The sequence below is a fragment of the Phalaenopsis equestris genome, unplaced genomic scaffold, assembly GCF_001263595.1.
Source record: "Phalaenopsis equestris unplaced genomic scaffold, ASM126359v1 Scaffold000192, whole genome shotgun sequence".
Classification (NCBI taxonomy): Eukaryota; Viridiplantae; Streptophyta; class Magnoliopsida; order Asparagales; family Orchidaceae; genus Phalaenopsis; species Phalaenopsis equestris.
In genome coordinates this window covers 308,802-336,126 of record NW_018164634.1, presented here as the reverse complement: position 1 = coordinate 336,126, position 27,325 = coordinate 308,802, and the positions used below count along the sequence as shown (strand labels likewise).

The following is a 27,325-nucleotide window of genomic DNA, read 5'->3' as shown; positions in this document are numbered from 1 at the left end:
GACTTCTTTGAGGGAGTTGACCACACTGGGAATAAAAAATGCTGAGAATCTTGCAATTCCAAGCGTTAGAAATGATGTAAGCTTTGTAATATGTTAATTTCTTTGTAGATTTTGTTCCTTCAGTTCAAAACTTGCAGAAATATTTTTATTGAAATTGAGTGAATGTGTATGTCTGAATATTTGCCCTTCCTAATTCTAATTTGGGACAGCATTCTATAAGAATGTCTTGGGATCTGATATTTCACTGATTTATAAGTCATTTACTTTTTGTTTTTGCAGGCAGCTCTTCTTTTTACTGTAGTAGGGACTACAGGATTTCTTGCGGTCCTTGCTGGTGGACTACCCGGGGTATTTCTCTGGAATACGCTAAATGAGCCTTTATGGTGTTTGTTGTATCCTTTCATGCTCTCTTTATCCATAAAAAAACTTATTTGAACTTCTCCTAGAAACTTGTTTTTCTTGCTCCTTTTGAGATTAGCATTGGTTGCCCAAGCTTACACTTTGCCTGTGACAGTTTATTACAAACAGTTATGTGAAGTTTTGCATCATTTAGCTTCATTTATCACAGCACCTCAATATGACTAAAGTCTTGCGTTAGGGTTTGCAAAGGTGCTTAGCATGGAAAAAGGTGCTCAGCATGGAAAACTTGACACTTACTAATCTGTTGAAATTGCAGGATTGGGGCTTCTTTGTACCCTACTTAATTGGAAGTATTCCCCTGATCGTTTTGGCTGTGGGGAGTATTTCCCCTGGGTAAGTTTAGTCAGATTTGTGCTTGCATATTGTGTAGGCAGAAAGTTTAGAGCCATTAGGGCTAGGTTTGCTGAACATTTTCTTCCTCGTGAGTTGAATATATTTGCAACGGCACTTAGATTAATGTAGACTAAAGCTCAAAATATCACCTGACTTTTAACAATTGACCAATAAGGCTCAAAACACTGCATTATCTGCCCTAAAACTCGAAACACTCACCTAAGTTTCGCCTTTTCACCTCTCGGTTTCGCTTAAATCCATTGCCTTTGTAACCGAACCTTCACGATATAGTTGCGATTAAAGCTCATTGGGAAGGTAATGATGGGATTGTAACGTACAATGACCTCCCTAAGGAGGAGAAGAAAAGACCTCACAAAAATGAGGTCAACACTACTTTAAACCAAGATAACCCTTGTTTTTCTCTCCCTTCGTCCCACCCACCTTCTCGTGCTTCCGCTTCTCTAAATCCTGTAAATCTATCTTCTAAAGGAATTTATAAATTCATATATTTAAGGAAACATAGATGAAAAATGTGATTTAATTTTTTAATTTGACCAATTTACCCTCAACCCGTAACATCATTAAATTAAAATGAAAATTTGAGAAAGGAGTAATTGTTGTGAAAAACGACGACAATAAGTACACTTATCCCGAAGAATAAATATATTACTTTGTATTAGGGATTCAATCATCTAGACGAAACAATTTGTGACATCCGTTTGGTCTGCGAAATATTTATTTACGTGATTCGGCAAATTTGCCTACATCCACGAAGTTACAGCGGATTTTATTTCTTCGAGAAATTACACCGTCGAGCGCCTCGATGTTTACAAGAAAATCTCTCTTTTCTACAGAGGATTTTATTTCTTCGAGAAATTATACCGTTGAGCGCCTCGATGTTTACAAGAAAATCTCTCTTTTTATCTATCTTCCTCTCTCTTCCTCTCTTTCTCTTATCTCTCAAGAGGACTTGACTTGGTCTTGCTCGGCTTGACTTCTCCTTTAAGCCAAAAGAGGCTGTTTTTAGAAACCATGAGAGCGGTAGGTGGGAAAAAACACCAGAGCGACACACAAATTTACGTGATTCGGCAAATTTGCCTACATCCACGAAGTTACAGCGGATTTTATTTCTTCGAGAAATTACACCGTCGAGCACCTCGATGTTTACAAGAAAATCTCTCTTTTCTTCTCTCTTCCTCTCTCTTCCTCTCTTTCTCTTATCTCTCAAGAGGACTTGACTTGGCCTTGCTCGGCTTGACTTCTCCTTTAAGCCAAAAGAGGCTATTTTTAGAAATCATGAGAGCGGTAGGTAGGAAGTAGGTGAGCGGTAGGTGGGATGTGTTAAGTGAGCGGTAGGTGGGAAAATATGTGAGCGGTATGTGAGATTCTTAATTAGGAAGCTACTTAAATTTCGGTGGACCGGGTCTCCACATTACCCAAAAATTCTCCCACTTGGAGATTGAGACACTGACTGCATCACCTACTAGCTGTACCGACCTTTTCCTTAAACATAATATCCTCCACCTCTACAACTCGAAGCCCCAGTCTTCATGCCAGAAGACCAGCTGAAGTTGAGCACAACTTCAGCTTCTCACGAGTAACACTCTCAGTTGACATATCACCGTCAACGTAGTTTTGTACCACTAAACTCTTTTTTGGGTTACTCATGTATTTGTTTATAACTCTCACTGCTTGAGCAATATCCTGCCCCTGCTGAAAGCCCTTTTCAACAAGTCCAACATTGTACTTCTTACTGCCACCAAACACAGTCTTCACCCAGTGCACCCACTTTTTGTGCAATGTCTTCTTCCTTGGTGAAAGTTCTGTCAGCTCCCAAGTCTATTTCCCTGACAGGGAATCTGTCTCCTCCTTCTTGGTCAGCTTCCACTTGCTCGAATTCTCATATTGCAAGATTTTTTCATAGCTCTGTTGTTCTCCACCATTTGTCTGTACAAAGTTCGATTTTCCTGTCTTTGGCGCTCTATCACTTTTTCAGGAAATTGACCTTCTTCTGCTTCCCCATAAAACATCTCTGACTCATGTGTCGTCGCCTGAGTAAACATGCAGTCATATATAGTGTGTCAGTTTTCTTACCCCGAGTCATTACTAATGCTCCTTTGGTAACTTTTGAGGTGCTATCTAAGAACAAATGACCACCATTTTTGAGCTGCCCAATAGAGATAAAATTTTTCTTCAACTCAGAAACATGTCTGACTATTTGCAAAGTTCATTTGCTCTTATTAGGGAGTGCAATATCAACGTCTCTCATCTTCACCACGTCCATCAACCAGATATACCTTCCCAAAGTTACCTGCAACATAATTTCGCATTAACTCCCGACGAGAAGATGTATGGAAGGAAGTCCTTGAATCCAATATCCAGTCATCAACAAAATTGTGAACTGCCAGAAATAGTGCATCCTGTATTTCTTCAGTTACATCATTAGTGTCATCATTCTCCTTCTTAGAATTCATGCAGTTTCTTTTTATGTGGTCAGCCTTGTCACAATTCAAACAGATTGTCTGCTGACCAGACTTTGATTTTGATCTTCCTTTGTTTGAGTTTTTGTCATGTGATCTTCCTCTGGAATCAACATTCATCGTCGAACTTGAACACGAGGTCTCGCTAGAATTCTTCCTGCGCACCTCCTCAGCCAAAATAAAATCACGAATATCATCATATTTCAGCTTAGATTTACCTGTAGAACTACTAACTATCATCCTCATAGCTTCCCAGCTATTTGACAATGAAGCCAACATTATCAACGCACGTATCTCATCATCAAAATCAATTTCAACAGACGACAACCGATTTGTGATAGTGTTGAAATCATTTAGGTGTTGAACAACAGACACATCTTCCGCCATCTTAAGTTGAATAACTTTTTCATCAGATACACCTTGTTATTCACTGATGGCTTTTCATACATACCTGATAAAAGACGCCATGAGATCTGCAGTAGTCCTCTCTTTGATGACGTTGTGGACAATCAATCTCGACAAGGTTAATTGTATAACCCCTAGAACCTGTCGATCCAACGGATTCTCGTACATCTTTTCTGGTCGCATTTACTAGTAATGAAAGATGAAGTTTCTTCCCATAAAGGTAGTCCACTATCTACATCCTCTAGTAAGAAAAATTTGTGTCATTGAACTTCTTGATCTCCGATGTCATCACTTCGTCTCTACCCATCGTTCTTCCTTAGATTCAAACCCAAGCTCTGATACCAGTTGTTGTGAAAAACGACGACAATAAAGCGAAAAATGGAACGAGTAAAATTCCACGCAGAAAAAACACCATAGCAACACACAAATTTGCGTGGTTCTACAAATTTGTGTGGTTCGACAAATTTGCCTACGTCCACAGAGCTGCAGATGATTTTATTTATTCGAGGAATTACACCGTCGAGCATCTCGACGTTTACAAGAAAATCTCTATTTTCTTTTCTCTCTTCCTCTCTCTCTCTTCCTCTCTTTCTCTTAACTCTCAAGAGGACTTGACTTGGTCTTTCTTGGCTTGACTTCTCCTTTAAGCCAAAAGAGGCTATTTATGGAAACCATGAGAGCGATAGGTGAGAGCTAGGTGAGCGATAGGTGGGATGTGTTAGGTCAGCGGTGGGTGGGATGTGTTAGGTGAGCGGTATGTCACCTCCCAAAAGAGCCCTTAAGAGAGGTGGGCAGCCCAGGACTTAAATACTGTTTTTTGGCTTTACACTTAGCGATGTGGGATTATTTGTCCGTGACATTCTTCTCCACCTAATCACGTGACGCCCGCGTCACGGATCGGCTCCACCGAGGGTCCCACTGGACCATGGAGAGTTCACACACCTGACAGGCAGTAATCTGCTCTGATACCACTTGTCAAGAGCCCTTAAGAGAGGTGGGCAGCCCATGACTTAAATACTGCTTTTTGGCCCTACACCTAGCCGATATGAGACTATTTGTCCGTGACAGGTAGGTGAGATTTTTAATTAGAAAGTTAATTAAATTTCGGTGGACCGGGTCTCCACATTACCCAACAGTAATTTAGATCAATTTTCAATAGTTGGGACTAATATGAAACAATTTACAATTCTGGGACCAAATTGATCACTTGTTGAAACTCGGGAACTATTTTGGGCTTTGCTCGATTAATGTATGTAACAAAAGCTCTTGATCAATTTTATAAATGATCAAAGTGTAGCATTATTCATATTATATGGTGATTTTACATTTGCAGACTTCTTCAAGCTGCCATAGGTGGATTTTCTTCAATTTTCCCGGATTATCAAGAGAGGATTGTTAGGCATGAAGCTGCTCATTTCTTAGGTAACCTACAACCTTCAAAATGTATTTACAAACTTCTCTAAATATTTAGAAGTTACATAATTTGCAGCCTTAAAAGTCATGCTTGTTAAATTCTTAGGGCCACTTTATTATTATTATTATTTTCTTAAAACTCATCCAATTGATACACATGAACTTGTGAAATTCTGGGTGCTTGAGGGATTATAATCTCTTCTTTGAATTCACTTGAAACTTTTCTAGTTCAAATTGTTCCAATTCTACCCGATGAATTTTTTTCTTTCAATTTTGTCATAGCATTTATTCTGTAATTCCATCACTTTTCTTCTCTTTTTATTGAAGTTGATATCATTGAAAATAAATATGAACATTAAGTGCCGTGCGTCTGTTCCTTTTTTGTACAAGAACGAATATCTTCTTTTTCTGTTATCAACTATTTTTTATTTAAATTTTATATATTTATTTAATTTTTTTTTTTTTTTTTGCAATCCACTGAAAGTTATGTTACTAAAACTGTAAAAATATCTGAAGCCTTATTTTAATCTGTAAGTTAATGAAAAACATCATTTCAAAATCTTTGTGCCAATGAACATCACATCCCCTGATCTTTCCAAAGTCGTATGAATTTTTTTGTTTTAAGAAAAATGTTAAAATGGTATCTTGAGTATTTATAGGTGGCCATTTCAGGTTAAGTCCATCTAATTTCCAATTTTGCTCTGGAACTTCCCAAATATGATCCAAAATATTCCATCGAATCTTCAAATTTAATCCAAAATAATTCAATAGTTATTTCAATCATATTTAGGAGCCAATATTTTTTTTTCTTTATCTTTTTTACAATTAATATCTGTAAGGCGGCTTGCATTTTCAGTGCTATAGTCACCGTCTCTTCTAATGGACGCTACTTAACTGGAGATGGCACTCTTATTTGCTGACACTTTTTAATTTTGTCATTGAGAATTCCTCTGAGTGAAATACAAAACTAGCTCCAGTTTTTTTGAAACATGATAGGCAACTCATTGCCATCGCACTGTCTGAAAGTTCATTGCTAAAAAAATCTTTTGCTCATTTTCATGACCTTTGATTCATGGCTGATCAAAATCACGAACATTTTTTTCCGCCCTCAATTCCGTTGTTGTGACGGGCCAGTTTCTTTTTAACCTTTCCACTGTTATTTAGTCTTGTAAGCATTAGATTGCTTCAGCCTCTGCCATATCCTCCTCCTTTCTCAGGCGAGAAAGTTGCTTATTAATTCACATTCAACCATTTCAAAGTCAAATAAGAAATGAGTGGTGCTTGGTTTAGATTCAAAAAGTTAATAAAAAAGGTGGTTGGCATAGAGCAAAGGAAGCAAATATGTATTTCAACGAAGAATGATAAAACGATGTACTATTAACTAGGCGTATTTGTCTAGTTGAATGGTTATTTGTTTTGGTCCGATGCATCATAGTTCCGTCTTAAAGTTATGGATAAAGATGCCTGCTGTGTTCGTTAAATGCACAATAAAAAATATGACATTTTGGTAGTTATAGTGGTTTTTTGGGAGCTTTAGTTTTAAATGCTCACATTTATATGCCTAGGATATTATCCTTGTTAGGTATGACTTATATACCATATAAGAGACAAATGTTGGAGCGGAGCAGAAGATTCTGTTCAAATCAGGGGAGTTTCCTTATGTGAGTTGGGGGTGAGGTACATGGGTAATTTGATAATTACATATTGTACTTCAGGATTTTCTAGGGTTATAAATAGACATTTATGTAACTCTAGGTCTTATCCCATATTTTATTCTGTATCCTGTACTCTTTTTCTGGATTAATGGAAAAGTCGTTGCCCTGCTCCCGAAAACGTAGGCATCTTTGTCGAACCCCATTAAATCTTGGTGTTCTTCTGGATTTGTGTTGATTCATGTTTTTCTTCGCCCTAATTTCTCAATAATTGGTAGGTATGACTCATATACCATATAAGGGACAGATGCTGGAGCGGAGCGAAAGATTCTGTCCAAATCAAGAGAGTTTCCTTATGTGGGTTGGGGATGGGATACAGAGGTAATTTAATAATTACATATTTTACTTCAGGGTTTTCTAGGATTATAAATAGACATGTATGTAACCCTAAGTCTTATTTCATATTATATTTTGTATCTTGTACACTTTTTCTGAATTAGTGGAAAAGACGTCGTTATGCTCCTGAGGACGTAGACATCTTTGCCGAACTTCGTTAAATCTCGGTGTTCTTCTGGATTTTTAAATCTCGCCGAACTTCGTTAAATCTCGGTGTTCTTCTGGATTTGTGTCGATTTCTGTTTTTCTTCGCCCTATTTTCTCAACAATCCTGATATAAGTTAAGGTTGCATTGATAATCTAGATTTATTAGTTATTAGGATTTTTTTTAGCTGTCATCTTTTTCACTTGACATCGATGTTTTCTTCTCCATCTTTTTTTATTACTATCAATTAAGAATAATTGAAATAGGGCAGAATTAAGAGTTTCATTCTTTAAATCACTGTATTTTTTTTCTTAGTTTATTTGTATATATTTTTGCTTTTTAGTTGAATATTTAGATTAGGAATATGTATTGTTAAGTTACCTAAATTAGATTGTACACATTATTATGTACCTAAAATAGATTATACACACTATTATTTATTGGAATGAAACCAAAGAAAAAAGACATTCGGCATGTTTACTCAAAACATTGATATGGTATCAAATCCGCATCGAATCGTTGTAGTATGAATCTCTCGTCTTCAAAGCCAGCCTTTGGGAATTGTTCGTCTTCATCTTCGACTCGAGCTCATTCCATCTTCGCTTACATCTTCGATTGCCTCCTACGACATCATTGTTTGCATCTTCGACTGCTTCATACGTCTTCGATCGCAAATCGCTGAGAGTCTCATCCGCGATTCCGTAAAAGCCTTCCTAGCGCTCGTCTGCTGAGATCTACGATTCTGTCTGTCGTGAGATGCTGGAGCGGAGCGAAAGATTCTGTCCAAATCAAGAGAGTTTCCTTATGTGGGTTGGGGATGGGATACAGAGGTAATTTAATAATTACATATTTTACTCCAGGGTTTTCTAGGATTATAAATAGACATGTATGTAACCCTAAGTCTTATTTCATATTATATTTTGTATCTTGTACACTTTTTCTGAATTAGTGGAAAAGACGTCGTTATGCTCCTGAGGACGTAGACATCTTTGCCGAACTTCGTTAAATCTCGGTGTTCTTCTGGATTTGTGTCGATTTCTGTTTTTCTTCGCCCTATTTTCTCAACAATCCTGATATAAGTTAAGGTTGCATTGATAATCTAGATTTATTAGTTATTAGGATTTTTTTTAGCTGTCATCTTTTTCACTTGACATCGATGTTTTCTTCTCCATCTTTTTTTATTACTATCAATTAAGAATAATTGAAATCGGGCAGAATTAAGAGTTTTATTCTTTAAATCACTGTATTTTTTTTCTTAGTTTACTTGTATATATTTTTGCTTTTTAGTTGAATATTTAGATTAGGAATATGTATTGTTAAGTTACCTAAATTAGATTGTACACATTATTATGTACCTAAAATAGATTATACACACTATTATTTATTGGAATGAAACCAAAGAAAAAAAGACATTCGGTATGTTTACTCAAAACATTGATATGGTATCAAATCTGCATCGAATCGTTGTAGTATGAATCTCTCGTCTTCAAAGCCAGCCTTTGGGAATTGTTCGTCTTCATCTTCGACTCGAGCTCATTCCATCTTCGCTTACATCTTCGATTGCCTCCTACGGCATCATTGTTTGCATCTTCGACTGCTTCATACGTCTTCGATCGCAAATCGCTGAGAGTCTCATCCGCGATTCCGTAAAAGCCTTCCTAGCGCTCGTCTGCTGAGATCTACGATTCTGTCTGTCGTGATTCGCGAAGGAGAGGAAGTTCGATCCTTTGGTCTGCACCGATTGCGTCTGTCGTGTTTCGCAGAAGAATTAGATCCCGTCCGTCTCGTTCACGATCCAAGCTTCATCTGCGATCCAATCTTGCCAGTCAGAGCCGCCGCTCCTTGGTGCATTACTCGAGTCGCACATCCATATTCATGTAACAGAAAACCGAATAATTTGGTTTTTCTTTGGTCTTTTTTTGGATCTCTTGCTTTTCTTTGGTTTTAGGTTGATCGATTTCGATCAACAACTTTCTGAAAAATCAACTTGTGAGTGACAATGCTGTTAGAATGTCTTCTGAGAAAACACATGAAATCTTAGCTATCCGATTACGAGAAAGAATTACACGGCATGAGAATTTCAGTTCAACATGTTTTTGAAAGGAAATGAGCTTTGATGCCATATTGATGGATCCTCTCCAGCACTTATAGAGCCGAAACATCTTTGTCAATTGGAGGCAAAGAATGCTCGGATTGTTTCATGAATTTTGGGACTATTAAAACTCATATGTTGAACAACTTACAATCCTTTGACATAGCTAAAGAAATGTGGGAATACGTGAAACACATCTACAATCAAAATAATGTTGCGAGGCTCTTTCAACTAGATATTAATATGAGTAATTATAGTCAAGGTAATCTCTTAATTAAACAATATTATTCTGGCTTTCTTAATTTGTGGAGTGAATCTTTTGGCATTAAATATGCTAAGGTGTCAAAGGAGAATTTAGCTAGTCTTTAGGCTATTCATGAAGATAGTCGTCATGATCAGTTTTTGATGAAGTTCAGACCTGAATTTGAAACTGGTCGGGCTGGGTTGTTGAACAAAAATCCGGTTCCTTGTTTGGATGTGTTTTGCTGTTGAAACTGGTCGGGCTGGGTTGTTGAACAAAAATCTGGTTTCTTGTTTGGATGTGTTTTGTTGAATTACTGCGCAAAGAACAAAGATTGACGACACAAGTCGTTATCATTGCAGTTGATAGATCATCATAAATAGTTAATGTTGCATATGCTGCTCAGACCCAAGTAAAGGAAACAAAGCAGTGTTACAACTAGAAAGAATTAGGTCATATAGCTCGCCGATGTAGTGAGAAGTTTTGTGATTATTGCAAGAAAACATACATATTATTAAGGAGTGTCCTACACAGCTTCAAAATCGCAAATCACAAGCATTTCATGCTACAATTACCGACTCACAATAGTGGTTTGACATCCACAACTGCCGTCAATAATCAATCTATTCTCACACCAGATATGGCTCAAAGGATGATTCCCTCTGTTGTTTCTGCTTTTGGTTTTCAAGGGAAAAGTAAAACTATTACTTCTGTTCATTCTACCTGATTTATTGATTCCGACGCTACAAATCATATGACTGATACATCTGATTTATTGCATAATCAACGCCCGTATACTAGTACTCAACATATTCAAGTTGCCGATAGAAATAATATTTCAATTACCACAGTTGATGATATTAGCCCCTCCTTACGACACATCTTGGTTTCTCTTAAATTATCTACGAACTTACTTTATGTCGGTTAAACGGTGGTAACTGTGATGTACACTTTTCTCGTGATGGTTGTGTTGTGCAAGATCAGATGTCAAGGAAGGTGGTAGCGAAGGGGCCTAAAGTGGGCATCTGACATAGACGATTAGACCATCCAAATAATGTTGTTTTGAATCATTTGTTGCAAAGTGATGTTCTTGGTTCTACAAATAAAATTTATTAGTTATTTGTTCTTCTTGTAAAGTGGGCAAAAGTAAGACATTGTCTTTTCTTATTTTAGGCACTCATGTCAATAAATGCTTTGACATTTTTCATGGTGATGTTTGAGGAATTACACTATTTATTTCACGTGCTCAGTATAAATATTTTGTGACATTTATTGACGTTTACTATCGATTCACATGAATCTATTTTTTGCATTTCAAAGTAGATGTGTTTACCGTGTTTCAAACATTTGTGATGTATATTAAAACTCAATTCTTCACTTGTATTAAAATCTTACGGTCTGATAATGATGGTGAATACATGTCTCATGATTTTCAAGCATTTATTCATAGTAAGAGTATTATCTCACAACGTTCATGTCCTTATACACCTTAGCAAAATGGAGTTGTCGAATGAAAAAATCTTCATCTATTGGATATAGTGCGCACATTGTTGCTAGAATCTTCTCACAACGTTCATGTCCTTATACACCTCAGCAAAATGGAGTCGTCGAATGAAAAAATCTTCATCTATTGGATATAGTGCACACATTGTTGCTAGAACCTTCTGTTCCAGCTAATTTTTGGACAAAAGATTTATCTACTGCAGTTTATCTGATTAATCGTTTATCATCTTAACAATTGAAGTTTGATTCTCTCTACTATCGAATTTTTGGTCAACATCCTAATTATCATATGCTACATACTTTCGGATGTATTTGTTTTGTTCATATACTTGCCCATGAATTTCATAAGTTGACAACCCAGTTTGTTCGATGTGCCTTTATGAGTTACAGTCCTAATCATAAAGGTTTTGTGTATTATGATCCAATTAATAATTGATGATATATCTCTCGCGATGTGATTTTCTTTGAACATGAATGAACATGAATATTATTTTCAGCATCTTTCGACTTCTGACACTGTTATACTTCCTCACTTTGATGATTCTCCTTTTGATATATGATTAATGTCTGACTTTGTCTGCACATGACGCTTGGCCTCTTTGTCTCCAGCCTTTCCCGACCCTGCTCTTGAAAATGCTCCAATGATTCTTCGACAATCAACTCGACACATTCGTCCTCCGAATAGATATGATTATTCAACAATTTTAATTAATACTACAATTCCTACATCTTATTCTCAGGCCGCTAAACAGACTTGTTGGATAAAAGTCATGCAAGAGGAACTTCAGGCACTCCAAGACAATCACACTTGGGATATTGTTTCCTGTTCTGCAGCGTTAAACCCATTGACTGTAAATGTGTTTATTCTCTTAAGCTCTGATCTGATGGCTCCCTTGACAGATATAAGCCAAGATTGGTAAATCTTGGCAATCGACATGAATATGGGATTGATTATGAAGAGACCTTTGCACTTGTGGCTAAGATGACAATTGACCGGCTTATTCTATCTATTGATGCATCTAAAAGCTATCCATTATGTCAGATAGATGTTCAAAATGCATTTTGGCATGGGGATCTCAAGGAATATATTTATATGACTCCTCCTTCAGGCTTATTTTCTACACACTCACGTGATGTTTGTAAGCTCAAACGATCTCTATACGGTTTGAAACAAGCTCCGCGAGCCTGGTTTGAAAAGTTTCACAATAATCTTCTTAACTCCTCTTTTATTCAAATTTAGTATTATTTCTCATTATTTCTTTGCAAAACTGACAAGGGAATTGTGTTTTTATTAGTCTATGTTGATGATATTATCATCACAGGATCTGATACTCAATTGATGTCTCAGTTACAAAGCGTTTTCAGGGTTCTTTTAATATGAAGAAGTTGGGGTCTTTAACTTATTTCTTAGTTCTTGAGGCTCACTCGTCTTCCGCTGGTATTTTTTTTCACCAGCATAACTATACTAAGAACTCATTGCTCTGGTTGGGCTCCAAGAGGGTCGTCCTGTCTCATCAGTAAAAAAAAGGTTCAAACTTTATATTAAATCAATGGTGGAAATCATTGAAACCTGGTGATATCGTACCCGATGATATCCCAATTGATGTGTGAAAATATTTAGGAGATTTGAGAGTTTCTTGGTTTACCAAACTCTTTAATATTATTTTTAAAACTAAGAAGATGCCTGAGAAGTGGAAGAAGTGTAGTTTGGTCTCCATTTTTTAAGAATAAAGTGATGTACAAGAGTGTAAATTATAGAGGAAATAAGTCAATACACCATACATTAAAATTATGGTAGAGTAATGGAACATAGATAAAGACGTGATACAAAGATTTCTCATAATCAGTTTGGATTTATGTTGGGCAAGTCTATTATGGAAACTATATATTTATTCAGAGGTTTGATGAATAAGTACAGAGTAAGGAGGATCTACGTATAATTTTTATTGATTTAGAAAAAAACTTATCATAAGATTCCAAGAGAAGTTCTTTGGAGAATTCTAGAAAAGAAAGGTTTTGATATGACTAATATTCAAGTCATTATAGAAATGTATACTATAGTTGTTTTGTGTTTAAACAAAAGGAGGATTGATCAAGTATTTTTCTATTTCAGTTCGATTACATGAGGGATCAACTTTAAGCCCATTTTTTTGTTTTAGTTATGGATGCTCTTACTGGACATTTACAGGAGGATGCACATTAGTGTATGTTTTTCACTCATGATATCCTTCTTATGGATAAGACTAGAGAAAGAGTTCATGAAAAAGTTGAATTATGAGGTCTACATTAGAGTCTAAAGGTCTTCGTGAGGGCTTCGAAAATTCACGACCACTCCCCGAGACCGCTCAGTATTTATTTTATTTTTGTTTTGTGAGAGAGAGCTTTGGAGGGTTGAATTTTTAAAATGCAGATTAGATTGTAGATAAGATACTTCCCAGAGATTTTGCCCTCATTTAGGAAGGATTTTTTGATCCGGGGTTCGATGTTTCCCGTAGGCAGAAGCCTCTATGGTTAATCACTTCTTTTGATAATGGGAAAGCAATTTTGATTAAGGCTAATCATTATGAAATGAATATTTAACATATAATAACAGCAGACTTAGGATTTAATATGTAAAATTCACCACTTGAAACTTAAAGTTGATGATGGGGTAATGAAGATGAAACCCGATCAAGATCCAATGGTTTCATCATCTTGGGTCATCACGGTATCTGATCTACTTAGTCAGAGGAGGTAGTCGACCCAATCTGATTGAAGGGTTCTTGTCAGCAGTCATGTGTTGTGTTGTCCAATAGATCCTTGTAGATCTGGGTTGATTGTTTGTCTAAGAGGATAAATTTAAGTCAACCTTAATTAACATAAGACTCTATGTCAATCAATTATACTCTTACGATTCACAACTCAAATAATAGAAAGTCATTGGGTAACATACAGACTATGGTCGTGACCGTAATATAATATTGTCATTTGGTAACTGCTATTTTATGGTGTCATTTGACTGCAGAACAACACGAACAGAGGACTCGAGTCACATCCTTACAGACATGAAATTACTTTGATAATGAATATAGAGGAGCATTTGATATGACATTCATTTTTTTGTGAGTTGGAGTCAATCATAAATTTGTCGCTCTCAGCAAACTGTTGCTGAGGGTGGATAGAATTTGTTTTTAGCTTTTAGTGATTGAATTTTAATGTTTGTTTGGTTATTGAAAATTTGGATTTAAAAGGTTGACCCCTCCAATTGAAGATTTTGATCAACATAGCCATCATCAGGGTATTGAACATTTAAAGCTTTTATAATTGAAGTGGGGGTATTTAGTTTTGTCAATTTAAGTTTTTTAAAGCATAAGTCTTGTAGACTTCTGTCCTTACAAAGAGGAGGATCGAACTAGTTTGATGATTTGGATTTGTAAATTCATATTTTTATATTTGGACATTTATTAGGGCTTACTAAACTCGTTAACTCCAGTCCTTACAAGGAGGATGATCAGACTAATGGGTTAGGACTTTATCCTATAGATAAGGCGACCCCATTAGCCCACACAACATTCTTGAATCTAATATTTGAACATTCAATAGGTTTGGTTGGAGCACATGCAGACATATATATTTCATACATTTGACTTAAAGAACTTAGAGGTTTTGAAGACTTGTGCAACCTTTAAAGTATAACTATGATTTACAATCTAGATCAAGAGATTTTTGAAACCATGTATATAATTTTTATCTATATGAATCTCTTAAAGCATACATAATTTAAGATAGTACAAAATGAGTCTTAAAATATTTTCATATATTCTAAATCATTGCATTTGGCTTAGGAATAAGAAGAAGCTTATATAAGCTTTAAAGACCTTTAGCTATCTTGAAATTATAAGCTTTTATTTAAAAATTATTTAAAAGAATTTTGCAGCCCTAGATCTAATAGGGGCTAGGTGTTATGGGGCTCGCATAACGAGCGTTTTTCCTGGCTGGCCATCGGATGTGCGGATAACTGAGGAGATGCAGTGGCTGAATTCGGTCACTGGACAGTAAAATTTGGCTCGCATAACACAGTAAAAGGCTCGGTTCATGCCTTGCAAATAGGGGAGAGCGGCTCGGTTAAATACAGGAAGGATTGCAGAGGCTTAGGGCAGAGCAGGGTCGATCACAACGCAGGGAGAGGAGCTCGAGTGGTGCGAGGTAAGGCTGCGACAGGCTTCGGCAACGAGGAAGACAGTGACGCAGGGAAGAAGTTCACACATGACAGTGAGGAAGGAGGAGGCGTTGGCGAAAGGCTAGGGCAGATAGTCGCACAGGGAAAGGAGCTCAAGCGCGCAACGTAGAATCGCGTAGGGAAGGAGAAGTAGATGACTCGACGACTTTAAGCCAGGGTGGGCGAAGGCTAGGGCAGAAAGGGCGGCCTGCGTCGGTGTGCTCGATCGCGACAGAGAAGAAGATCGAGCTTCGACAGAGGGGAATCGCGAAGGTTAGGGCAGGTAATGCGGAAGGGGTTTTTGGCCTCATCAATTTGAAACGCAAGGACTGCGAGTTCGATTGAATCGCATGGAGATGGTGGAGAAGGTGCGACGCAGTGAGGAAGGAGAGGTCTCGGGGTCGAGCGGGCTAGGGCAGAGGTGATCCGATCTCCTGTGCAAGTGCTTCTACATGTGAAGAAGAAGACGGTGATGGGAGAAGTGCAGTGTGCGACAGAACCAAAATGTGAAGCAGGGAGATAGAGTCGTGCGAAGGACTTCAATGGTTTCGATGTAAGTAGATGAACGAAATGTCTCGGTGCAGAGGAAAGTGTTGTGCGTGATACAGTGCTCGAGGTTTTGATGGTGAACAGGAAGAAAAAACTATGATGAGATTGAAGTAAGATTTTATCTTCTGTGAAGTTCAAACAGAAAGAACAGTGCTGGCGGACAGAACAGGGAGTAGCGCCAGAGACCAAGGAATTTTGGGAGAGAAGAACGAAAGCAAAGGGGTAACCATGCGAATGAGAGGAACGAGAGCGGAGAAACGAAAAGAAACTGACGGGGAGAGGAGATGTGCAAATAGGCATAGTCCAGAGTCCTGTGAGAGGTGGGCTCACTATTGGCATAGTCCAGAGTCCTGTGAGAGGTGGGCTCACTGTATTCGAGTCTAAGGGCCTGTTTGGCGCAGCTGCAGATTCTCAGCTTTTCAGCTGCAGCTGCGCTGCCCCTGGAAGCAGCTGTAGGGAAGCAGCTGTGGGGAAGTTGACTGTCTGTTTGGTGCAGCTGTGTGAAAAATGTTGTGAGCCAGCTGTTAATGTAAAAATGACCAATCTGCCCCTGTCTGTTAAACTGTTTAAAATATTTCGATTTATTTGTATAAATATGGGCTTAATATACATAAAGTTTATAAAAAATATTATTTTTTACTTAATTAAATAAAATAAATGGTTTTCAACATTCATTTTATACATTTAAAAAAAAAAATGTAATTTTGAGCACAAATAGGTTTAAAATTTTTCTTCATCTATATATCAAAGTATATATGAATATTAATCCATCTATACAAATATACGAATCGAATACGAACTCATTGACGAACCGAACACGAACTGTTCGCGAACAACGAGCTTTTTTGACAGCCCTACTGTAATATACTGGTTGGTTAAATTTTTAAAAGGGGTGGAACCCACTTGCCCCGTGGCACCCTCTAAATGTTCCGACTTAAAATTTTTGCCTTCCACAGAAGCTTTAGTTTGTGCTTTTAACTGAGAAATAAAGGGCGGGAGCAGCTATTTCCACTAGGTGGCTCTCTTTGGCGGAAACATAAATAAATAATTTTTTATTTTATTTTACTTTATTTTTTTTCTCTTTTTTTATCTCGCAGTCAACACGTCGTCCGAGTAGATCTAAAACTAAATACATGAAATGCAATTTTAGTTGTAGTAGATATAGTGGCAAATTTATAATTATGGGTGATCTAATCATTAAAACGTGTGATTGTTTTAGATGATGGGATTTTATTAGTAGAATTCAAGTTGGTTGATTGAAGTAGAAGAATGCATCAAGCCTATTCTGTGATAGAAAAGTATCGCTCAAACATAATAGTTGTGTGACCTATAATGCTTCATGGCGTAGAATGTTGGTCTTTAAAAGAGATTTATAAAACTAAGTTACAAGTTGCTGAGATGAGACTGCTTAAGTGGATGAGCGACTTGACACTTAGATACAAAATGAGAAATGAATGTATCCGTGAAAGAGTTGGTGTAGCTTCAGCACTATAAACGAGCCGAACTTGAGTTTGCCCAAACTCGATTCACGTTCGGCTCGATAAACAATACCGCTATTTGTGTTCGGCTTGGTTATATATCGAGTTCAAAAAATATGTTTGTGTTCGGAGTTGTTCACGAACAATGAGTCATTTTTTAGTGTTATTCATGCAACCGTAGGATATTAAAGGTAAGGGCGAGATTCAAATCTTACTATTTATATTAAAATATTCATTTAAATCAAATTTAATATATATTTATTCTATTTTTTAATTTGTACTTTTTATTTATTATAAATCCTTATTGCCTTGTAGTCAATTAAATTATTTAAAGATAATACTCATCATTTATATATATATTATATAATTTAGTTATTTCGTAAAACGAGCTGAATACTAATGAATAAAGCTTTTGTTTATGTTCGATTCGTTTATATATCGAGTACAAAAATATTGCTCGTGTTCAGCTCATTTGCTTAGCCAAACGAATCGAACGTGAGCTACTTAATGAGCAGAACACGAGCTTTTTGGGAACAACGAGTCATTTTGACAGCCCTAAGCTCTAGTGGCAAGCAAGATTAGAGAGGTTGTCTTAAATGATTTGATCACATTAAACGCCGATCATTTGATGATCTGGTAAAGAGAGTAGATATTTTAGATTCGACTTATGTTAAGAAAAGCAGAGTTACACCTAAAAAGGCTTAGGCATGTAAAAATGATCTTAATTTATTAGAATTAAATGAAAAATGACTCTCAATAAGACATAATGGAGAAAAAAGATTCACGTAGCCGACCCAATTTAGCAGGATAAAGGCTTGTTGTTCTTGACTTTGCCTATTATCATGATTAATGAAATTTATGATAATTTCTTACTCTTCTTTTTTTTTCATCTTTAAATATCATGATTTTTTTTCATATTTAGAATATTAGAAGTTGATATGTAATTTAATTTTTATAAACTAATTTATGAGATTAATATGTTTTATTTTTAAATTTTAAGATATTTAAATTGCCGGGGCATTTACATACATACCGCACAATGCATATATATTTACAGGTGTAAAACCTAAATTTTTATATTTGCATATATAAATTAAAATTTTTAACACGCATAAATAATATCAATCTTACTAACATCTTAAACATGAAATACACATTTTCATTCAGAAGCTGATAACATCAAAATGTTACAAACATAAATATCAAAGTCCAGGCTTTAGCTATGTAAATACATTAGAATTATGTGGTATATATGTAAATTTCTCTAAATTACAATGCTGTGTGCGGTGCATGCCCGTGTTTTATATTTTCAAAATATGTCCCGTATCCACACCATATTGTTTCTGAGTTTATTGTATTCATATCAGTGCATCCTTTGTTTGTCCTCCTAGTGCCTAGGTTCAGTCATATTGTTGTCTTTTATTACCTTCATAAATTCAGATTTTCGCAAGCTCACTAAGCGATTCATCTTCCTGAATCTCTTCAGTTGCCTACTTGATTGGTCTTCCCATTTTGGATTATTCATTGGATATTGGAAAGGAGCATGTAAACCTAGGAGATGAGAGATTACAAAAGCTCATATATACCGGAAGTCTCGATGATAAGGCCCTGGACAGGTATCAAATTCACACTTCTCTGGCCTACCATAAAATGCCAAACAAATGGCTGCAATTCAAATGAACAAAATAATTTTAACTAACGCATACTTTTTTAACGCCTAAATTTCATTTTTTTACTATATGCCACCTTACCTATTGAATGAAAATGAGTATTTCACTTTTAAAAGTTAAATAGTGATATTTTGATGTGATATGAATGATTTGGTTGGTATAAATGTAAAAGTAAAATATAGGTGTTAGAATATGAATTGGGTGGCATGTACTTTTTTGCCCCTATTTTTTAAGAGAACGATGAAATATTTGGATAACTTGGAGCAGGTTGGCTGTGGTGTCCATGGCGGGATTGGCTGCAGAAGGCCTCAAATATGATAAGGTCGTTGGCCAATCTGCCGATCTATTCTCTCTTCAGGTGAACATCTGGCAGTATCTGAGTGAAGTTTGCCCATTCCACATCTTTCTCAAATTATCTTATAATTTAGCCTTTCAGAGGTTTTTCAATAGGACTAAGCCCAGTCTTAGCAAAGAGAAACAGCAGAATCTGACCAGATGGGCAGTAAGATCCTCATCTGGAATCTATAATCTATTCCATTCATTTCAACGCATGAAGGCATTTACATAAATACCCACCCAATTCCGACGCATTTACATATCTAACACCTAAACTTCACTTTTTCACATTTTAACTTTTGAAAAAAGTGAAATACACCTGGTATGTAGTTGTTGGATATGTAAATACAAAGGAACTGAGTGGTTGCATGCTGCGTACGTCTTATGTACGCAAATTTTTTCCCCCTAACAGAACTCTTTATAAGTAAATCATCCTTAATTTATTTGCATGCCCTAACAGAACTCTTTATAGGTCTTATTTGCAGGTTCCCTTTTGAAGAACAACAGAGCAGCTCATGAAGCTCTCATGTCTGCCATGTCTAAGAAGGCTAGCGTCTTAGACTGCATCAAAGCAATAGAGGACGCCTCTTAGATCCCGAGGCTGTAAATAGATCCGCAGAAAGTTGTATGGCTAAATGGATCAATGAAAACTAACATTCTTATCTTTCATTTATCTTATGTATATTACACATACACTCGTATCTATAATTTACTCTGATACAACTTTTTACAGCACCCATTTTTTATAATTTTGCCTCACCAGCTATGATTCTTATGTCTCATCAGACCAATCGATGGGATCGTTCTCATAGAACAGGCCGTCAATTATGTTGTCGACGAGAGAGTCGACGAATGAGTTGCAGCTAAGGGTAAGCATTTTACCGATCCGAGTCCTTGCCATAGAGAGCCAAGCGAAAACAGCGGCGGAGGTAACCACGGCGAGGAGGACGCCGGCGGCGCCGGCGATCTCTTCGCAGTCCAATTTCTTGAAGAGGGAGTTCCCTGTAACGAACTCCTCTCCCACGGCGGCCGCGAAGGCAATCTGGAAGAAGATGACAAGATGAGCTGAATAAGAAGCCATCGAACTGTTTGCAGTCATATCAAGAAATCAAGACAAACCATGGCGAGGCGGCCGGAGATGATCTCGAAGTCGTGGCTCTTGCGGGCGCTGTCGACGTAATCGGCGAGGGAGGCGAAGAAGAAAGAGGTGTTGGTGCCGGAATTCTTCACCGGAGATGGGAGTTTTCCGGATCCGTAAGATCGGAGAGTGCAGAGCCGCGGCTGGAGGATAATCTTCCCGCTCGCCGGAGAGAGGTCTGCCGCCGATCGAAGACGAGGGATTGCCGGAAGGTCTCTGCTCCGACCGAAGGCGCTTTCTGCCGGTGCAAGCTCGCAAAGGATCGTCATATGGGCTATGGCGGCGACCATGGGGAGCCAAGTTAGGGGTTCTCCGAAGAAGAAAAGACTGACGTGGATCTTTTGGAAGCAGGAAGAAGCGTGTAGAACTCGTTGGAATCTCAGTTACCACTTTATTCCGATATTGTTCCGCGAGGAAGTGTGGTTACTCCAGGTGAGCTTAACTCGAACGTGGACTTGTTTTGGATCTTTTAATCAAAAACAATTTTTTACAGGAACATGACATCCCTTATCACCAGTAGTTCGATGTTATGATAAGAAGATGAAAGAGAGCCATTTGTGTAAAGTTAAAAAAATTTCATACCTTATTGTTGTTGACATCATCCTAGGGCTTCTACTGTAGTTGACATCGTCCCAGGGCTCTTAGATAGTGTAATAGAGCATAAAAGGTGTTGGAGAGATTGTAGAATTGATACCGAATGTGGGAGGACAGATATGCAGAGCTGCGTACGTTTGTAACCTGCAAATAGGTTACAGGGAGCATTTCAGACTGTTTGCAGGTTACAGACGTACGCAACTCTGCGTATGTCATATGTATGCAATTTTTTCCCCAGCAGGAGGCTGATAATCATCATGAATGGTGGTTGTCATGAATGTGCAAATTATTATTGTCAACAGCCGGTAATAGCGCCCCGCGCCCTTGACAGTTGTCTTGCAGGAAACAATGGATGAATGATGAATCGAGGAAGTGTGTACTACAAGAGAAATTTGCCACATATTCTTAAGCAAGCTACAGGTAACCCACTTGTGAAGAGATGTCACATCACTTATGAGAGTAAAATTGAGAGGGAACTCTCAATATTCAGAAAGTCAAAAAAAAATAAACTCCAAAATCGTTATACATCATATATAGAAGTCTCCTCGAAACTAATACCTAATTAGAAACTAGGGAAATCTGCAAGAACCAAAAAGGAAGCAAAGGAGAGAAATTTGCAAGAAATAGAGAAAGAAAATAGAAAAAAATAACTTCAGTTTAGTCTAGACTGCTGCAGTCGTGAGAGCCAAATATCGCGACATCATGTTACTAAGGAGCTTCCTGCATCCCACATCATTCTTCCTAGGTAGGAGGGGCACCTCCCTCATCTTTGAGAACATCCAGGTCCTGGTATTACGACTCCAATGCCCATCATTGCTGACTTCTTTAATGACAATTGACAGAAGTAAAATATGTTTCCCATCATTGTTAAATGTGGAGGTATTTTTGTGGCCATCATGAAACACTCCTATACTGTCACGGTTGGACCAATATAATATGACATGCTTCCATAGAAATGACATCACACCAAATTTGATCCTACAGCTTGTCTCCAATTTAAAATTCTACTAGACGTTTCTTCCTTGAATCATTTAATTTTCACTAAAAAAGGCAATAGGGTGCCCTTTTTGACTTAGCGCAGCTCCAATTCTCACATTACAGACAACATACTCCAAACTTAAATAATTGATTGAAAATTGAAAGTGCAAAAATGACGGCTTGAGTTACCTGTTTATTCAAAGCCTCAAAATTAGCTTGAGTATCTCCTCACGGCAAAAATTTATTTAACTTGAGAAGCTCAATCAAAGGTGACACAATCGAGCTAAATTTTCTGATAAATTTTCTATAACAAGTGGTCAAGCCATGAAACTGAGGTAATTGAGTAAATTACTGGGGTTCGATCCAAAGCTATAATAGCCTTGATCTTCATTGGGTCTATCTAAATGTCGACATCTAAAATGATGTATCCAAAAAATCACATATATAGTGTATAAAAATTACACTTCTTTGAATTGTCATATAGTCGTTATTTTTTAATGATCTCAAAAATTTGTCACAAATGTTGTAAGTGTTCCTTTTTTGAACTGTTATACACCAGGATGTCATCAAAATATAGAATCACAAATTTTCTAATGAAGGCTTAAAATTTGTCACAAATGTTGTAAGTGTTCCTTTTTTTAACTGCTATACACCAGGATGTCATCAAAATATAGAATCACATATTTTCTAATGAAGGCTTGAAACACATATCTAATGAAGGCTTGTCCATCAGCAACATGAAAAAGTTGGGGGCATTTGGATTGGCCAATGGACATTACGGTCCACTCATAAAATTTATCTTGTGCCTTGAATGAAATCTTCCACTCATCCCCTGATCTCATCTTGAACTGATGATAGCCATTGCGCAAATCAATGTTGGAGAAAACACTAGCTCCATGCAACTGATCAAACAAATTGTCCAATCATGGAATAGAAAATTTGTACTTGATTGTGATCTTATTCACATCCCCGCTATCTATGCACACAAACCATAATCCATATTTTTGGGCACAATTGAAGCCGTCACAACACATGGACCGGTGCTCTCATGAACTAATCCATAGGCCATCAAATCCTCAATCGGCTTTTGTAGCTCCTCATACTCTGTTGGTCGCGTCAGATAAGCTAGTCAATTGGGAAGCACTAGGATAAAGTTGATAGAATGTTGATTCTCTCGCAAAGGTGGTATCCAGGTGGCGGACTATATGTCAAGTCATTTGAAACTTTGCTAGCAAGAGTCACTTCACCACAAGTATGGGCTCCTTGGTATATGCATTCTAGCATCACCAAGGTCAATCTCATTGGAACCTGTCTCATAATATGTAGAAAGGAAGCACAAGGCACGATGGCTCTAATCTCCGTTTGTGTGCTCATCATTGTTTACTTCCTTGATGATAAAAGTAAAATATGCTTCCCATCATTGTTAAATGTGTAGGTATGTTTTTGTCCTTTAATAAACACTCCTTTGTCATGTCGATCCCATATAATATGACATGCTTCCATGGAAATGACATCACACAAAATTTGATCCTACAGCTTGATTCCAATTTAAAATTCTATTAGGCATCTCTTGTTGACATAACTCTCATTTTCCTTCTTCAACCAGGTCAAAGAGAATGGATGTGAATGCTTCTACGTGCTTAGTCTCAATTTGTCTATCCTCTACATAAAAATTTCATTTTCACAACCGACTCCATCTATAATGAGGTTGCAAACCTTGCCTTTTTGTAGTACAACGAGTGTGGAAGATGTTATGTCTGAGCCATTGTTGTTCCATTTTAAGCTTGGTCTGGTCTATCAGTAGTTGGTACTCCTCTCTATTCTTCTCATTTGGGTCTTCACTTTTGATCTCCTCTATTACCCCTTTATCAGTAAAGAAAATTATCATCATATTAAGGCAGTTGCATGCAATGTGTCTATATAAATGATATTTGAAATACTTCCTTGCGAGAAATATTTTGGGGTTGTTAGTCTGATTAGTCCTCGTTTCCTCCTGTGTTGGCTTCTATTCACAAGAGCAGGCTTGGTTAATCTGGCCAGTGTGCCTTTGCTACCTGATCTAAAGGCTGACTCCAATTTGGAAGGTGGTGCAAGTGTAACTTCAATGTCTTGTCTCTACCTTCATAGTTAGTTTATGGGCTTCCTGTAAGATCACAATTGTACAACATTACCCATATATGGTCTTAATCCCTCGAGATATCGGGCGATGGTGTTCTCGTCGGGCTTCATTAGTTTACACTTCAACATAAGTTGCTCGAACTCTGTGATGTATTCTTCTATTGAAAGATCTTTCTATTATAAGTGATAAAGCCTCAAGAACACATTCTAACTGTAATGTGATGGTACTTACATTGCATCTTCCTTTTCATCTTGGATTATGTAGTAATTTTGATTTTCCAACATGCTGGTGTAGGTGCTTCAAATTTTATCTCCATAGAAACACACCATCCTAGTTTGATGAGGGTCAGTTTTACCCTTCTATCATTTGGAATATCCTTAGGCTCAAAAACTCATGACATTGTCTGGAGCTATTCAATAAACTCATCCGGGTCCATATGACCATCAAAATCTGGTAGGTCTAACTTAACTCTTAAATCACATTCTCTCCCATTATACTCAATGTTGAATCGACATGGTATTGCCTCTTCGTCACTTGAAGCTTTTTGGTGGAAATGTTTTCTTCATCTCCTTCGTCTAGGTGGTCACTCATATTGTTGTGGGTGACTTCCCCGTGATGTTTTCTTCTAAAATTAGTGAGCCTTTGCTATAATTGAAGAATTTTTCATTGCAATCCTCCATGGTAATTTTTTGATTACCTCGTTATGGGTTTCTCGTATCATGGTGGCTCATTATTCTAACCCATTATTTGATTATCTTTGATACCAAATAACACTATATTATGGCTCTTATACAGCGTAATAATGCACAAAAGGTATTGGAGAGATTGTAGGATTGATACCAACCCTGGGAGATGGAAATAGGCTGATAATCGACAAGAATGGTAGTTGGAACCGTTAACCGGGAACAGAAATGTGTAGATTCATGTTGTTGACCGTAGGTAACAGTGCCCTTGACAACTATTCGGTAGAAAACAAGGGATAAATGACGAATCACCAAAGTGTGGATGGTGAGAGAGATCCATCGCATATTCCTAGTAAGCTACGGACACGTCACTTGCCAAGGGAACACTCTGTATTCAAAATCTCAGAAAAGCTAAAAACTAGAAAAAAATTTTATATATCATATATAGAAGTCAGCAAATACCTATTTAGAAACTAGAGGATTATATAAGAACTAAAAGGGAAGGAAGTGACAGAAATTTTTTTTTTTTGGAGTAAGTAAAATACAAAAGGAAAAAAGTAGTTTTTGTTCGGCATAGACTCCCGTTGTCGCGGGAGCCAAATTCCAAATACATCGGTTTCAAATGCAAGGTTCAAATATTATACACAAAGTTTGGTTTAAATATAATAAACAATTTATGAAGTTATAATAGTAAGTTTCAAACATTGATAACATATTAAACCTCGAATCAAACTTTGTATTATCTCTTGCAATCATGTTTAAACTTTATTCTGGTCATTCTTGAATCATGCTTAAATATAGTGTGAACTGTATCAAACAATATTAAAATATGATTGGAACTTGTATTTTATCTTTATTATTCTAAATAAAATCAATTCGTATGAGTTACTCTGCTATGTATGCAGACTTAAGCAAATGTTGCAATTTCGTAAGCAAATGTTGCAATTTCGTATGAGTTACTCAACCATATGAAGCATAGTGTTATGCTCATTGAAATAATCAACTTGGTTGAAGATAAGAAAGCACTGTTTTGGATATATATTAGGATGGTTGTTGCATGGGAGGACACTAAAAGAAATAAATAAGTATATTGCTCTATGAGGTTTTATGCCCTCAAAAATATCAACCTAGTCCACAATATTTAGATTTTTCATAAGATCATAGTTTGAGCTTATATAATCTTCCTAAATTTTGGGAGAATATGCACAAAATATCTTCTAGTGAAAGCATTGAGGATATTGAGTTGAAAGAGCAATGAAACATCCATCGGTAAATATATTTTATTAGTGATGTTGAATGAATGTGTAAATTATTAAATTTTAAATAATAATTTATGTTAATTATTATTGTGAAGTATTATCTAGCTTTTATTGAATTATTTTGATTATTAGCCCTATATTGATTCACAAAGTTGATAAAAAAGGGCTTCTATAAGTTGATTGTATAAACTTGTTCATAGACTCTCCCACTAAAACTTATGAAAAAGAAGGAAAGCATCAAACATTTAGTAGACAAATTTGGTGGTCAGACTAAAAAAGAAGGAGAGGAGGGTTGAAGATAAAACATTGATGAGGTCTTGCCTCGTCATAGTAGATCTTTATTTTCTTCTAATTAGTTGAAGTGATTTTTAGTTATTAGGGAGGTGATAATTAATTTAGATTAGAGAATAATTAACCAATATTAGAATATAAATTTGTTGTTCTAAATTATTTTATTTATAGTTTTATACATAGTATCATAAAGAGTCTAAAGTGTATTGTATCGCATGAATGAGCGTGGAAAAAAATGTTAATTAGGTGGCCCTTGCCATTGACTTAATCATTTATTTTAAGGTTGGAGATGAGGTTGAAAAGGAGGGTAACAAATAAGTTGCTTGTTGATTATGTTATTCTCTTGGAGATTAGAAGTGAAAATTGTGAAAAAGGTTAGAGATCATATCTCATTTCTTGTTATACGATATATTGACAATGTGTGGGTAAGTAGATAAAAGATATTAGCCTACCTCTTACTATTGTGTGTAAAGAAGATATTAGCCTACCTCCAAAACAAGTTTTTCATTTCAGTACATTTAGCCATAATCACAAAGCACAAAGCACTCCATCAGACGACACACATTAAATCTCATAATCATATGTAGTTTATATAAAATTTAAGTGTCTTAGTGACATCATAATTAAATGATATTGGACTCGTTGGATTCCTCTCATCAAGCCTCTCGATCTGACTAAAATCATGTCAAATTGTAAATTTGTTAGGCCTTGCAATTAATAGACCAAAACCTTTAACTATACTTAAAATGTTTGATTTAGGCTCATCTGAACTCGGATTGAATAACTTTATGTCATTGGGCTCGTATTATTGAGATGCTCATTCTAACTATAAACTTGTTGAAACCAAAGCTTAGAAGATCCAGTGTTTAAATTTAGAATATCTTTCACCTAAAATAGATTGAAATTCATGCGTGACCATACCAATTTCTGATGACATATCACTTATAAATAT

At 36.6% G+C, this 27,325-nt stretch overlaps 2 protein-coding genes across 7 annotated transcripts in view; one reads left to right on the top strand and one right to left on the bottom strand.

The window, feature by feature from the left end:
- The window catches only part of LOC110022489, a 31,902-nt gene extending 11,720 nt beyond the window's left edge, over positions 1-20,182 (top strand). Inside the window, exons 3-11 of one of the 6 annotated variants that reach the window (XR_002293787.1) lie at positions 2-76; positions 280-348; positions 677-753; positions 4,972-5,060; positions 18,792-18,921; positions 19,243-19,333; positions 19,412-19,477; positions 19,784-19,990; positions 20,098-20,174. Coding sequence is in view for 5 of the 6 variants with exons in the window: in XM_020721451.1 (XP_020577110.1) it covers positions 2-76; positions 280-348; positions 677-753; positions 4,972-5,060; positions 18,792-18,921; positions 19,243-19,333; positions 19,412-19,477; positions 19,784-19,903 (717 nt within the window). In the remaining variant the exon portion in view is untranslated. Of the gene's footprint in view, position 1; positions 77-279; positions 349-676; positions 754-4,971; positions 5,061-18,791; positions 18,922-19,242; positions 19,334-19,403; positions 19,478-19,783; positions 19,991-20,097 lie in introns of those variants that run through there. The other 5 variants (XM_020721451.1, XM_020721453.1, XM_020721452.1 and 2 more) reach the window with 5 other exon arrangements.
- LOC110022490 (stress enhanced protein 2, chloroplastic) lies at positions 19,944-21,003 on the bottom strand. The gene is made up of 2 exons (XM_020721456.1): positions 20,431-21,003; positions 19,944-20,353 (listed from the first exon to the last, which is right to left on the bottom strand). The coding sequence occupies exons 1-2, from the start codon at positions 20,737-20,739 to the stop codon at positions 20,084-20,086; spliced, it is 579 nt and encodes a 192-aa protein (XP_020577115.1). The 5' UTR covers positions 20,740-21,003; the 3' UTR covers positions 19,944-20,083.
- Positions 21,004-27,325: the final 6,322 nt, after the last annotated feature.

Bases quoted from the DNA above. Each gene is read 5' to 3' on its own strand.
- LOC110022490 (XM_020721456.1), bottom strand. From the start codon at position 20,739: ATGGTCGCCGCCATAGCCCATATGACGATCCTTTGCGAGCTTGCACCG. The intron at 20,354-20,430 runs GTTTGTCTTGAT...ATCTTCTTCCAG, and splicing joins TCTCCGGCCGCCTCGCCATG to ATTGCCTTCGCGGCCGCCGT.